Here is a 14,639-nt window from a genome sequence, read left to right as displayed (position 1 = left end):
TCAAAAGCACTTGGAATTAGCAACGTGTAACGCACTGTGGCTGCTGCTACTCTGAGAGGAGGAAGAGAACTGCAGGGATAACATCTCTACCAGATCCAAGTCTCTGTTTCTACTCGTCGAAGAAGCTCGAGCTTTCAGAAGCTCCCAAGTGTTATCCATTCCAATCACATCAGTCGTTGAAGCGGACGCGTAATTCCGGGAATGTAGATGAGTGCTGCGACTGGACTCACTGAACTTGTTGCTGCAGCTGTGTGCAGTTGGTTGATAGCAACCTCCGCCAATGCAAGGCGTTGGCATGCAGTGACACGCATCGAAGGCCAGACGATTGAGTGCCGAGCCATGCATGAAAGAACCATGGGTTTCCCCTCTCTGGAGTCCTCCCGCTGACCGCGTGTGTAGGAGACGTTCTTCCATGCTGCCGGTGGAATCTTGAGTTGATGTGGATGATGGTGTTGTCTTGGTGCTGCATGTTTTGTTGAAGTCGAGGGTATTCTTGCTCTGGATGTACTCTCGCAGAACGGAGGGAGGGCATCTTCCGCCGTTGTCTGGGTTTCCTCTGCGGCTCGTCTTGGCGTTCATCTTCCTTTTGGTGGCATTCCAGTGGTTCTTAATGGAGTTCTCAGATCTGCCTGACATATGTCTTGCGATCTCGGCCCATCTGTTTCCGAACTTCATGTGAGCTTCTATTAGTTGCCTCTCCTCTTCCTCCGTCCACATAGCCTTCTGCTAGTACTAAGCACAAGTGTGGATTATTGGGAAATAATGGACAGAGAATTGTGATTGGGTAAGCTATGATCATTGTAGTAAGCTTATATATGGTTTGGAGATTGAAGCGCCAGTTAAGTTATTAGACATCTATGACCTATCATGCATAAGATGTATGAGTTCCGTATATATTCACATATTCGATAGATATTCTTGGTTGTTCTGAAAAGTTAGTAATGGCAGCAAGAAAGAATCAGCATGAAACACGCATGCATCGACAGAAAGAGAAGAGAAGAGAGAACCTTGATGTCCGGGCGCAGATGATTATGCCATCTTTCTCTGCACTGCTTCCCGATCCTACCGAACATGTTCCTAGAAATGTAAGACCATTTCCTGACGCCATGTTGCTTCACCAATCGAACTAACTGACTGCAACACAAACGAGCAGAACTTGCAACACCATTAATTATCTCCTGCACTTCTCTAAAGGAATGAATAAGAAGGCTACTCCCTGCTATCGATCTCATTACCTATCTTCCTCCGCTGTCCACTGTCCTTTGACGACATATGCAGCAGTAGCATCACCATTAGTCGAGGACCATGAGCTGCTTCGCACCTGCTTCTCTCCTCCACGGTCCTCCTTTTTCACCACCTCATTCTTGCAGCTATCGCTAACAAGATCGCCATAAAAGCTGGAAGCATTCAACAGAATACCAGCATTAGGAGTAATACCTATTGCACCAATCAGGGAACCAGCCGACCGTTCTGGATCTCCATGATCTTGTGCCCTCTTCTCTGCAGGACCCCGGAAAACACATGGCTCCTCTTGGCCATAACCGGAAAGGAACCTCTCCGAAGACATCAAAGGAGGAGGCGGCCGAACAGGACTACAGGGAGGGGTCCTCCCTGCAAAGCCATGGGGACGTGCAGCTGCTGGGTCCATGTCAAAGAAGAGGACACGGTCAAGAGTGGGACACAAGCCGGAACTCTTCATCAGCGTGGGAAGGGGAGGAGGAAGAAAAGAGGGGGTTCAGTTTATGTACTGTAATAAATGATTAGCACTACCAATGAGCTGAACATAGCCGTTCGATTCCACAAAGCGGACGGCTGTGGAGGTTCTATGGCTTGTAACGCTTCAGCTCCTCCACAGTCTCCGTTGGGCACAACAAAGGAAAAGCATATCTTTTATTCCGAAAATGGCCCTCCTCTGAGTTCTCCTTGCGGCATATGTAATGAATGATTTCGTAATGGATTTGGTACGATTCTCTTATTAGGATGCTTGGATCCATTTTGTTCGGTGAACACCGCTCGATTTGTCATGACCCGAGCCTGATGGGCTAACTAACCTATCAATTTTGTTTGGACTTAATCACTAACCAAAATATTTAAACTAAAGTTAATAATAATATACTCATCAAATCCTTATAAGTCAATCTTAATCTTGTTCACTTTGGATATGAGACTAATCAAGGGGTGTTACATAACGTATCCGTTATATGATCTTAATCGGACGGATCATATCTTCCCGATCAATATAGAGCAGGGAACAGTTGAAGCTAATCCGATAGTTTATCCGGTACTAGCTTGAACCAATACTATAGCTTATAGAACGATGGCTTATAGAGTGATGATATGAACCATAGAGCCCAGTTAACTTGGGTCATCTTGCATGTTTCGAAGACATAAAGTTTCCATCAAGAAATGGGCTTACATGACGCATCCATTTGAAAGAAGAGACTCTCTCCATGCCCAATCGCACCAGTGACTTCAAATTAGTTTGCTAACATGTAATGGAACACCAAACGACGACGTGGTCAACACACAGATTTCATATAAATTGACTTCTTTCTTCGCTCAATCTATAGCTTTCATTGTTATATGATTGTTATAAATGGATGACATACTCGACGTGATAGGAAGGATATTATCGATTAATCATTATTTGATACGTTCTTTCATACGAAGTCCAAACGGAAAAAAAAAGAGATAATAGTTATCTCTTATTGGTCTCCGTACATAGAAATTGGTCTAATATAGACAATTATGAGTTATTTTTACCCTTGTCGCTTACCCCTCAAAGAAGTGATCAAAGGAGTATAAGACCAATGTGTTAGATGGGCCAGATATTATGCTTCAAGACCCTCACTAAAAAACCTCAAAGCATACCTTTGAGTGGGATAAATGATAGAAAGGATATTATTGATCAACCACCATCTGATATGTATTCTTCACGTAGCGTTTAGGATGAAAAAAAGGAGACAAAAGTTGTTCCCATCAATCTACTAAAATGAATATCAGTCCAAGATAGACAGTTATAGGTTGTCTCCACCATTGTTGCCAATGTAAAAAAGAGACTAAATCAAGATTATTAAAAATGATTAAAAAAATTATTCCCCTAAAGAATATTTCATAAAATATATTATTCCCTTATTGCAATGTATAAAAACTCATTTTTAACATAATCAAGATATCATTATTTATCATTGGCAATTATAATTATTTAACTCAGGTTAGGAGTCAGGGATCGGGTCAAGAAACCTCTTTTAACCTCGGTTTTTTTTGTACAAATGACACTTCGAATAACCTTTTTGAGAGTTCAACGTTATCACCTCAGGGACACTTCGGATAATCTTCTTGGAAGCTCGACGTTTATACCTCAAAGACATCTTGAATAACCGTACATACATGAGTCAAAACTACTACTAAACATCATTAAAATCTTCATATAACACAATGGATGACATTTCTATAGTTAATTGGACGCATTAAATCACTGTCACCATCCCTCCCTAAGGTGTAAGGCATTTCTTGGAGAAGGTTACTCGTTTATTTACTTGAACTAAAACCTTTGGTGCAATTGGAAATCAACACAAAAGAATATATATATTCTAAATAATGAAAATTAGCACCCTCGGGAGTGACTAGTGAGACCAATACCTACGTGGAAAGACGGGAAACCAAGTTTGAAGCGTACGTCACGGCACATCATTTTCTTCTGTATCATCTTCTCATAGATATCCAAATGGTACATAACTTTTCCCAATGGGAATGCTTCCTGTTATATCACAGTCATCTGGATAAGCCGAGCACGGTTGTCAAACTTGATGATTTCAGTAACAGTGTGATATGATCAAAGATAATGTGAAACTAATAGGAAGATCATGTCCTCGTTTGTTCGAAGAAGACAAGAAACCCAAGTGCTTCAGAATAACTCTTATCCTCACCTTGTTTGAAGAAAACGAACTTGTCTTCCACCTCCAAGTACAGGAGGAATCCGGCATACACCGAGAACAACCGGTCATCAAGAAGCCATTTGGTTTATCGATCACTTCCCAGAAACTCCAGTTTACTATCCCACGGGAGGCCAGAAAACTTAAACTGTGTTCTTGTAATGTACTGTACAAGTCACGGACTAGACAGCAGAAAGTGAAATGAATGCTCCTTTTTGCTGTAGGTTATTGTCCTCTTCCCGAGAGATGTAAGCAGGAAGCAATGGAGCTTTTGAGTCCCAGTGATTTGCCAACCTTGTCGAAATCGGCGTGTCATGATCTGCATGGCCCCCGAAGCCTCGTATCGGACGCCTCGTACGTTACAAACTCGCCCATGTGCTTGCTCGGTCCAAAGTCGAGCGAAAGCATGCGCAGGATCCCACTCCCTGCTGTCTCCGTTGAGAGGTCAAGAGTTCTACCGACTGCAAGAGGGGAAGGCACTTCAGGAACACTGAGGAAGGTACTCGATCAGGGCCCATGAACTCGTCTATAACATCAGCTTGGGAGTTTTGCTTGTGGGCAGATGCTGGTTGCTCGATTGCGTTTCTCCTCTAGCGAACGACTCTTGTGATGATCGAGACTTGGAATTATATTCTCAGATTATCGAGGTATGGATATGCGCTAGACTCCAAATTCATGTGGAGTTCCCACCAATTGCGTTGCTTCATCATGCATCTGGATGTTCTTAGTGGCAGGACGCGACTGGCTGTGCTCAAAGCAGTGTGGAAGTGAATAGACTCTGAACGCTATCAGGCTAGATTGTTCCTACAAGAATATGATGGAGAAAAATATAAAATAATAAATTTAATTTTTTTTATATGTTTTGATATTTAATTAATCTATGATTTAAGAATTAATCATAAATTTGAGTGTATGATTTGATTCATGATTGAAAATATTCTCTCCCTCACAACCGGATAAATACATATTACCTTAATGAATAAAATCATCCCTTTTATAATAAAACCTTCTTGCTTCAAGACTCCCTCTTTCTCCCTATCCTACTAATTTATTTATTTATTATTGTTATTTTTCTTTCTCGCCTTTGCTATTGCTACTTTACGACTTTTGCTTTGTGCTTCTCACTTTCATATTCTGGCATTGCATCAAAGATGATGACGTGTGACTCCTTCCTGCTAATCTCCTAACATGATTCATTTATAGTAGATTTACTTTGATGATCCTCCATCACTGTGTAGTTATACTTGGTGAGCGTTCCCTTTGCTCCTATCTACTACCCAACGTCTTCACTAGCATCCTCATCCCTTTCTTGTTTATTGTCGAACTCACTAGCACCTCGGATCCAAGGTCGACCTCTCAACGATAGTCTATTGTTGTCTACCATCCTCTCCAATATGTCGTCAGCACTTGCGGTCGAGAGAACTAAGGAGAGGAAGGAAGAGATCACCCTCTACTTCATATCTCATATTAGTTCCTCCTTTGTATAATTATTAGATATGATCTCCTCTATCAGATCCTCCCCTGTGCACTTCTCAAATATGATATTCTCTAATAGATCATATCTCCACTATCTATGCGTACAAATTAGATTATCAGTTGGTTTTGGATTTTCCTTATTAGACCATAGTATATTCTTAGCATGTCTTCCTCCTCTATGCTTAACGCTCCAATTATTGTTTCCTCATGAAACAATAATTCATCTCAACCTATGAGACTTATATCTATCAACACAGTAACTTTGATCCCTTTCAAGTTTTCCAAAGGTGATGACTATGTATCTTGGTAGGCACAATTCGTCGATCTCTTTTTTGAATATGATTTATTAGGGTACATCGATGATTCTCTTAGTTGTCTTTTAGAAAATATCCAAATATTAGGAGAACTTATTCCAATGACAAATCCTAATCATAAGTTATGGCTATGATAAGATTATTTTATTCTATAAGCTATTCAAGCTTCAATCGTTGGTTCATAGTACCATTAATCTCTTTATACAACATATAGTAGAAGCATTGTCTAAGTTATAAACCACCCTTATCAATCATTCTCGCACTTGCATGCTAAGTCTTTTACCTACTTTGATAAAACTAACATAAAAGGAAAGTACTATTATTAATTATATATAAAATTTAAAAGTTATTATAGGTAATTTAGCTTTGGTTATCGCTTAAGTGATGAAGAAATATCACTTAGGAGACGAATATAAATAATTTGTGATAATAATTCAGGCATGTGACTCACCAATGTCATTTAAAAAATTATATGATAAGCTAATTGATTGTGAAACGTATTTGAGCATAGGGGAATCGTTGGTTCGAAGCTAAAATGAAGACAACATCTATAAGTGGTCATCAGGTTTACAAAACACCTAGCTAATTGCTTCTGCTTTAATTGCTACTTCAATCGATACTTGACATCGTTGCCTTAGTCATTCATCATTTTCTATTTAACAATAGCTAATTTCTCGTTACTTCATTCTAACTTCCAAATCAAACATAATTATAGCTCATTGTGATGCTTGTTTTAGTAATAATAATCGTAGACTACCTTTGTATCATGCTTCAAACCACTTAAAATCATTTACACTGATATTTAGGGTCCTACTCCAACAATTTTCTTTGATAATTTTAGATTTTATATTATTTTTATAGATTACTTACTAAATATATATGATTATATCCTCTCAAACATAAATCTAAAGTTACCATGGCCTTTACTCATTTTAGAAAAGTAGTTGAGAATTTCTTTCAATCTACCATTAAAATAATTTATTCTGATGGAAGAGGTGAATATCAATCTATAACAACGTACATCTCATTATGTGGTATACAGATCAAGTCACCGTCATACATACCTTAACTAGTTGGCTCTATCAAACGAAAGCATCGACACATAGTTAAGATTAATCTCACCCTCCTACACAAAGCGTTTATGTTATTAATCTTTTGGTCAATAGCCTTTTAAACTATACTACACAACAATATACTCCAAAAATGATATTTTCAAACCATATCAAATCATTGATCTCCATGCTACTATAAGCTTTTCACTTAAGTCTACTGATCCCACAATCATCACCCAAGTCTAAAAATCTTCAAATTGACATAAAGTCATATACGAGGAATATGATGCCCTACTCCATAATACCATATGAACCATTGTATTATCTCACATCACATAAAATATCATCGGGTGTAAGTGAATTTTTCAAATTAAATTTCACCCCACATGAACCTAGATGGATCCATTATTAGATACAGAGCATATTTAATGACCAAAGAGTTTCACAAATGATCATGTGTTGAATTTATAGAGATCTTTAATCAAGTTGTTAAACCGACGATAATTTAACTTAGCTTGAGTTTGGTTATCACTCAAGACCAATATATATGGCAATTAGATGTTAATAATACTTTCTTACAGGGGACATTAACTAAAGATGTCTTTATACAATAACCTAATGGCTTCATTCATCCTCCTGACCCATGTTTGTAAATTACGAAAAGCTATTTATAGACTTTGCTAAACTCTAAGAACCCGATATACCAACTTGGCTCATCTTAAGTTTGGTTATCATTCATGACTGAAGATATCTTTATGCAGTAACCTCTTGGCTTCATTTATCATCAATGTCTAAACTTGTAAACTATGAAAAACTATTTATGGACTTCGCCAAGCTTCAAGAGCTTGATATATCAAACTTGGCTCATTTTTTTTTTTGTTAATCAACTTCATTAACTCCAAGTTTGGTACCTCTTTATTCGTATGATAATAAAAGAGATATACAATATATCTACCGGTCTATGTATATGACATTATCATCATAAGCAATAATTCTATAAAGATCAAATAATTTCTTAAGTAATTAGCAGATTAATTCTTTATCAAAAACCTAGGAACCTTAAGCTATTTTTTTTTATAGTGAAAGTAATATTCACATCTTTTGAATTTTTTTTATCTCAAAAGAAATACATTTGAGATTTATTATGAAATATGAACATATAGAATGCCAAAAAAAGTCGTCATCCTAATTTTCATTACTGAGTCACTCAAATTATATGATGGCAACCTTGTTACGAATATCACAGAGTACCGATAAGTACTTGATTCCTTACCGTATTTATCTCTCACGCATTCAGATATTTTATTTGAAGTCAATAAATTATCATAATTTATGTATCAACCCTCTACTACACAATAGTTTACACTAAAACATATCTACGATATCTTAAACAAACTTTCAATTATAGAATTCTCCTTCATAAATACTCATCACTTCATCTTCATGCTTTTCGCTGATGCTGATTGGACAAACAATACTAATGATAAAGCATCTAAGTCAGCCTATATTATTTTTCTTAGAGCAAATATGATTAGTTGGGGTTTTAAGAAATAGAATACAATCGCAAGATCCACCACTAAAGCTGAATATCGAGCTATCCCTCCTACCGCTATAGAACTCAACTAGGTCACTAATCTATTGTACGAACTTGGCATCACCTCCCGATTTACTCCTACAATATACTACGATAATGTCGGTGTCACCAATTTATGCGCCAACTCGATATTTCATTCATACATGAAACACATTGTCATCGACTTCTACTTTATTAGAGATCAAGTTATCATACATCAACTTATAATATTATTAGCAGTCTCCCTCTCGAAGTCTTTCATCCACATGATATTTCAGTTGTATCGGTACATTCTTGCTAAAAACTTAATCTTGCATGGGCATGATAAAAAATCATGATATAAATAAATATCAAATTATAATATTTTATTCATATCTACTCTAATCCTTAATCAATATATGATTTGAGGATAATTACATATTTAAATATATAATTTGAATGCATATTTGAATATATGATTAAAAAATCGTTTCTTATAATTTATATAAATATATATTATCTCAATCAATCAAATTATTTTACAAATAACGATGTGCTTGATTGCTGGATAAATACATAGGTCATCAAGCACTCATTGCAAACAGTCGGCTTCGTGATGTGTGCGCGGTGAGAGGTGCTAACCTTCACTCACAGAGGGTGTTGATATAGTACTTCCATCAGCTGTCCTCAACCCAAAGTTACTGTAAAGAGTCGGTCGCATGAAGAGTTCTCTGTTAAGTCCATCGGCCGCATAAGCTCCCCCTCTCTTCTGCCTTCCAAAACCTTCAACCAGACTGTTAATTTCTTTACGATACGACGTCCTTCTGTAGGGATGGATGTCAAGAAGATGCAGCTTTTGCACTCACACGCGCACTGCATAGTCTTTTAGAGTCGTGTACGCAGCCATGACCTGAGAGAGAAGCTAAATATGACAGCCAAGTCCTTCGACTCTGCTTTCGAAGTTCTTGGACTTAGCTAAGCCTCAGATTTAGTCCATAAACCAATAACATAATGCAGTTTGCCAAAACTATACCACACATCAAGCAAGGGAGCAGATCCCACACAATGGGTGGCCCAACCCCATTTTAACAGACACTACTCTCAAAAGACCAGCCCTTCTGCCCCACCAAAAGGCCAATTCCTCCGTCCGTTCATCCTTTTCTGACACCAAATACCTCCCTAGTGATAATATATATAAATATGTAGTGTTGTATCGCCACTGTAGCCCGACTTTTGTCTTTTTCCCTCAAATATGTACTGTTGGTTTTGTTTCTCATTTGCTTTTTAGCTTGTGTTTGCTACCGCCATGCATTGTCGCCCTCCGGGGGATAGCAAGTGTCCTCGCCGCCGGTGCTCCACAAGAAATGGGCGTAGTTGGCGGCGTGGACGGCGTTGCCGGGATCCGCGGCGATGGCTTCCAGGTAGGTCTCCTCCGCTGCCACCAGATCCTTCCTCGCCAGCCACAGGAAGCTCGCGTAGCGACTCAATGCCTCCGCGTCCTTCGGCTCCGTCCCCGCCGCCCTCTTGTAGTAGTGTTCCGCCCTGTCATATGGCCGTCGCTCAACACATTATTTTAGTCCAATGTAATCTCCTTTGTATCATCTTCTCTTAGTCATTAAGACAAACAGTTGCCTCATAAGGATTAAAAAACTGCCTTCTGTGAGTGCAAATAGTCGAACAGTTTGCGGGGATCACAAAAGGAGTAATTAGTACGTAAGAATGAGATCAAGTTACCTGTCGTGATCGTGGAGGACGAGATAGAGGAATTGAGCGAAGTTGGCGAGGAGAAGAGTGTTCTCCGGGTCCTGCGACAGGGCTTGATGGTACATTATCTCCATCCGCAGGTAGTCCGCGAGGTCGTCGGGCTCCAGCACGACCGTCACGGGCGAGACGAAGCGGCGTAGCGTCTCCGGGTCCATCAACGCCTCGTCCCTCGCTTGCGTCTTCGACGCCTCTTCCAGTATCGCCTTCCAGAGCCTCGCCTCCTCTTCCTGCTGCTCTTCTGCCCCCGCAACCGCTTCCGACTCGCCCTCGCCACTTGCTCCTTTTCCCTCCTCGGTGTTCATCGCCCCTGGCGCTGTCGAAACGCCGTCGGGGAGAATCGTCCTGTATGAGAGGGACCTGTCATCCGACCGCCCGTCGCCGGTGGCACCGGCCACCGGCTTCGCCTTCCCCCCACCGCCACCTCCGATGGAAGCGGTCCTCCCAGTGGAGGAGAAGTTCTTGATGGAGAAGTTGTGATGGGTCTGGCGATGGTCTTCCACTACGATGGTCTCAACCATCGACTGGGTCGGCGGGTTGGGCGCGGCCATGGCTGCGGCCTCGAGGTGGCCCATGGAGAAGACAGTGAAGTTGGCTAAGAGGAGCATGACAGAGACCATGAGGGTCGGGGTGCACGAGAAGACCTGCTGAAAGAGCCAGACGAAGGAGGAGTTCATCTCCCGTTGTACCCGCGACAGGATCCCCTGGAGATCCTCGCGGAAGATCACCTCCCGCATCTGGAGAGTGTAGCTCTGGATCTCCCGGATCATGAACACCATGGACGAGAAGGCCCGCTTGACGGAGCAGCAGGCTGACTCGCCCGCCTCCCGGAACCAACCGTCCTCCCACCGCTTCTTCCGCTTTATGATCCGGAGCGAGAGCGGTAGCTCCACGCTGTTCGCGTTCTTCTCCACGCTCGCCGGCACGATCTGGTCGGGCCACTCCGGCGGTTCCGGCCGGACCGGGACCCACGGTGCCTCGGTCGACGGATCTTGCTTGCTCGTCAAGGGCAAAGGAGAAGGCGCCGGGCTCGAATCAGAGCAAAACGACGCAGAGGAAGACAAGGCCTCACCTCCTCCACTCCTCCACGACTCTGAAACGGTCACCTCCTCGCTGCCGTCTCCCTGTTGCCGCTGGAGCTCGAGGGCCAATTCCTCGAGCCTCAGCACGAACTCCTCATCCTCCTCCTCCTCATCATCACCAGTCGCAAAGCGGTCAAGGCTGGCGCTGAAGGCTCGGCGCAAGGCTTGATCAACGCTTCGCCTTCCTCTCCCTCTGCGAACCTTGAGCGATCTGGACTTCAACAGCTTGGCAGTGCCGGCGCCGAGGAAGGGCGAGGCGAGGGCGCGGTCGCAGCCACGGGTCCTCTGGCTGCACCCGAGACTAGAAACCAAGGCAGCGAAGGCGGCCTGGGAGAGAGCCGTGGAGTTGGTGGGCGACAGCTGCGGCCACTGCAAGCACGTCCCGCCGACCTGAACTCCCATCCTCCCCCAAGCCCAAACACCACCACCACCACCACCTCCTCCTTCTCCTCCCCAAACCCAATTGGTCAAACAGAAGGCTGCGAAAAGCTTGACGAGTATTTGATAAAATAACAGGCAGAGGCTCACGGCCAAATCCCCATCTCCTCTCGAAGAGCCCGTGAAGGGGGTGTCTAAAAGGTCATACGTCCCTCACTCGACCCTTCTTCTAACGCTGCAGAACACCAGAACAGGAAGAAGACCTGCACCGCCTCGCCTCGCCTCACTCAGGTGCGGCTCTACTCTTCTTTCCTCCCTAAGCATATCTTCTGACACACCTTCTCATATATACACACCACACAAGGTTTTCCCTCTATCCCCATATGGGAATAAAAATAATAAGAAAATATCGAGGACATAGAAAATTCATATACGTGTATTTATCTGATCAAAACACGTGCCCCTCACGTGACGTAGCGTAGCTCCATTGTGTCTTCTCCTTTAGTACTCCTCACGGCACCCGCCTTCAACGCGGACGCCATGAGAAGCTATGAGCCTTGTGTTGCTCGGACTTTGACGCCCAAATGGACAAGGAGATGGAAAATATCTAATGAGGCAACGGACCGAGGTAGAGAAGACGGAGAGGGTCGACGACGCTGAACACGATGCGTATATACCTTTCCTACCTCGGAGATGGGTGGTTCTGATTCGTGGAAACCCAAATGGACGGCTAATGTTAGTCTGCCGGACATTGTTGCCATTCCGGAGAAAAGGACGGATGCGAAACAGAGTCACAAAAAAGGAAAAAGAAATTTCGACGTCGCTGGAAAAGACACAGATACTTACAATTTCTTAATACTTCTTCTTCTTCTTCATTGGCATATTCATCACGTTTTTTTTTTTTCCTTTTTTATTCGGAGCCCTGATAAACATTAAACATGAATCACATTATAAATTCTAAAAAAAAATATTTCTTTAGTAAAACCGAGAATATTAATAAAATACCTCCTGATATTTCTACCATTATAATGAATTTCTTAAAGGTAATTTGTAAATTAAGTGTTAATCAATTATTAATTTAAAGTAGTTAACGGAGATCAGCAGCAAATCTTTTCCCACTCCTTGCTTGAGCATAGTCCTCCTCCTTTACATTGTTAAGGTATAGGAGGTATACAATGAAGTGATGTATTCAATCCGACGTAACATCCTATCTGGGCCCCGCAAGGTAGGAGATTGGGCAGGAGGGATGGTGAGCACGTAAGACGTGGCGGCGTTGCTTCACGTGGTCTCGCCACACGACAGTGACTCTAACAAACACCAACCCCTCCGACGCCACCCTCCTTATCTCCTCCTCCCTATTCTCTCTCTGTTTTTTGCAGTCCCCTAACTCTCCGTCTCAAACTCCTTATCTCATTCCGATGCCCACACTCACTTTTCGTCCAAAAGATCACGTCCCTATTACCTCCAAAAGTGTCGAACTTGGACATCTCCCGCAGACGCTCGCCAAGATTTCACAGAAACTAGAACAAGTCTCAGACCTCAAATGTTAAATCTGGAGATGAGTGAACACGATAGAGAAACAACTCGGGCGAGAAGGAACGAAAACCTAAATAATCAACAAGGGCGGGGCGGCAGTGACGGCCGGATGTTGATGTTTGGGCACAAGAGGAGCCGCCCATCAGCGATACGCCCGCCCGCCCCAGCCGATGATCCTCCCTCCGCCGCGAGCCTATGTGTCCGAGTGCTGAAGCGTTCCGATGAGAGACGATCTGGTCCGACTTTAACCCTTCCTTCTGAACCCCGTATAGCTCGTCGTCGACTCAACTAGGCCTCAGCTCTGTGATGGACTCGAACCCGAGAGGCCCATTGGGGTTCGGGCCCCCAATGGGTTGTAAGCCCCTTTCCTCTGCCCATTCCCTCTCTGTGGCACAGAAGAGACTTTGAGTTGGGATATATCTAATAAAAAATATATTTATTTTTTATAAATATAATAAATAAATAAATAATATATTTATGTAATTATATTTATTTATTTACCGGTTGGAACTATCAAATCGTGGTTCGATATCAATCGAATGATATCAAGATATCAAGTTGCTTATAATATTTTTTGAGTCTTGATCGAATCGCTCACATATGATATGATGCTTTAAAATGGTATTGGATGATTATAATTCGAAGTACAATTGAAGAGGATTTGCTATCGTTACTTAAAAGAGATGATTGAAACCTTTCATGATCACAAGAGAGAAAATTATTATAATCTCTAGAATTTAGTAAGAATGGAGAAGAAGGTTATGCAAAAGATCACCGTGAAGAAGGAGGTTATGAAAATAATAAACTACTAGTAAATTAAATACGTTATATACAATAAAAGTATATGAATGTAGCCTTTACAATTTAGCCTTATAATTTTCATCTATGACCCTACAAATAGATGAGCTTTATCATGGGAAAAATAGTGAGAAAGAAAAAGTGTAGAGACTGATCTACGAGAAATAAAAATTTTAATTTACCTTTTATTTCATCTCTCAAATTTTCTTCTCTAACTTTCTCGATCTCTTTTTTTTTTCCCTTTAATATGGTATCTCAAGTCAAAATGACTAATAATATATAACTGTCTCGTCTTACAAAAGATAATTATAAAAATTAAAGCATTCCAATAAAAGTCATATTTAGATACATACCAAGGGTGCTAGAGAGAGACTATGAGGAGCCTCACGATGATGTCATTCTTATAGTGAGCCAAAGAGATTTCTTGAATGACATAAGAAAATAAAAAATAAGAAGACACTCTTTCTCATCTACTAATATAAAATTAAAAAAAGTTACAACCATCAACACCTCCAGCGCAAAAGTTACCATTGTCAATCAACTAAAAAAGGAAATAGTGAGAATCTAGAAGAAATTTATGTGATTGAAAATTTACTTCAATCAAGTTTAATTTTATCATGGTCACTATCCAAGAATCAAAGGATTTAGACCAAATAACTATCGATAAGCTAATAAAGTGTTTGCAAGCAAATGAATATTTAGTTAATATGAAGAAACCATAGTAGAATAAGTTCTTTGAAGAAGCTACACTTAAA

At 41.3% G+C, this 14,639-nt stretch overlaps 2 protein-coding genes across 2 annotated transcripts; both read right to left on the bottom strand.

Annotated features, from left to right (window-relative positions):
* Positions 1 to 1,699, bottom strand: LOC135619391 (transcription factor MYB119-like). Its single transcript, XM_065121353.1, has 3 exons — positions 1,236 to 1,699; positions 1,008 to 1,134; positions 1 to 723 (listed from the first exon to the last, which is right to left on the bottom strand). Exons 1-3 carry the CDS (start codon positions 1,697 to 1,699, stop codon positions 1 to 3), a joined length of 1,314 nt encoding a protein of 437 aa, XP_064977425.1.
* Positions 1,700 to 9,316: 7,617 nt separating this feature from the next.
* Positions 9,317 to 11,882, bottom strand: LOC103994041 (uncharacterized). The gene is made up of 2 exons (XM_009414305.3): positions 10,064 to 11,882; positions 9,317 to 9,871 (listed from the first exon to the last, which is right to left on the bottom strand). The coding sequence occupies exons 1-2, from the start codon at positions 11,572 to 11,574 to the stop codon at positions 9,628 to 9,630; spliced, it is 1,755 nt and encodes a 584-aa protein (XP_009412580.2). The 5' UTR covers positions 11,575 to 11,882; the 3' UTR covers positions 9,317 to 9,627.
* Between the last annotated feature and the right edge of the window lie 2,757 nt (positions 11,883 to 14,639).

The sequence above is a fragment of the Musa acuminata genome, chromosome BXJ2-8 (genome assembly GCF_036884655.1).
Source record: "Musa acuminata AAA Group cultivar baxijiao chromosome BXJ2-8, Cavendish_Baxijiao_AAA, whole genome shotgun sequence".
NCBI lineage: Eukaryota > Viridiplantae > Streptophyta > Magnoliopsida > Zingiberales > Musaceae > Musa > Musa acuminata.
The sequence above is the reverse complement of the archived record's forward strand: the minus strand, read 5'-3'. Positions and strand labels throughout refer to the sequence as shown.

What these genes read in the sequence shown, in the direction of transcription:
- LOC103994041 (XM_009414305.3), bottom strand. Translation starts at nt 11,574, where the DNA reads ATGGGAGTTCAGGTCGGCGGGACGTGCTTGCAGTGGCCGCAGCTGTCG. An exon ending in GTCCTCCACGATCACGACAG is followed by an intron (nt 9,872 to 10,063) that starts GTAACTTGATCT and finishes GCCATATGACAG; the next exon opens with GGCGGAACACTACTACAAGA.
- LOC135619391 (XM_065121353.1), bottom strand. Translation starts at nt 1,699, where the DNA reads ATGAAGAGTTCCGGCTTGTGTCCCACTCTTGACCGTGTCCTCTTCTTT. An exon ending in TGGACAGCGGAGGAAGATAG is followed by an intron (nt 1,135 to 1,235) that starts GTAATGAGATCG and finishes TTTGTGTTGCAG; the next exon opens with TCAGTTAGTTCGATTGGTGA. An exon ending in ATCTGCGCCCGGACATCAAG is followed by an intron (nt 724 to 1,007) that starts GTTCTCTCTTCT and finishes TAGTACTAGCAG; the next exon opens with AAGGCTATGTGGACGGAGGA.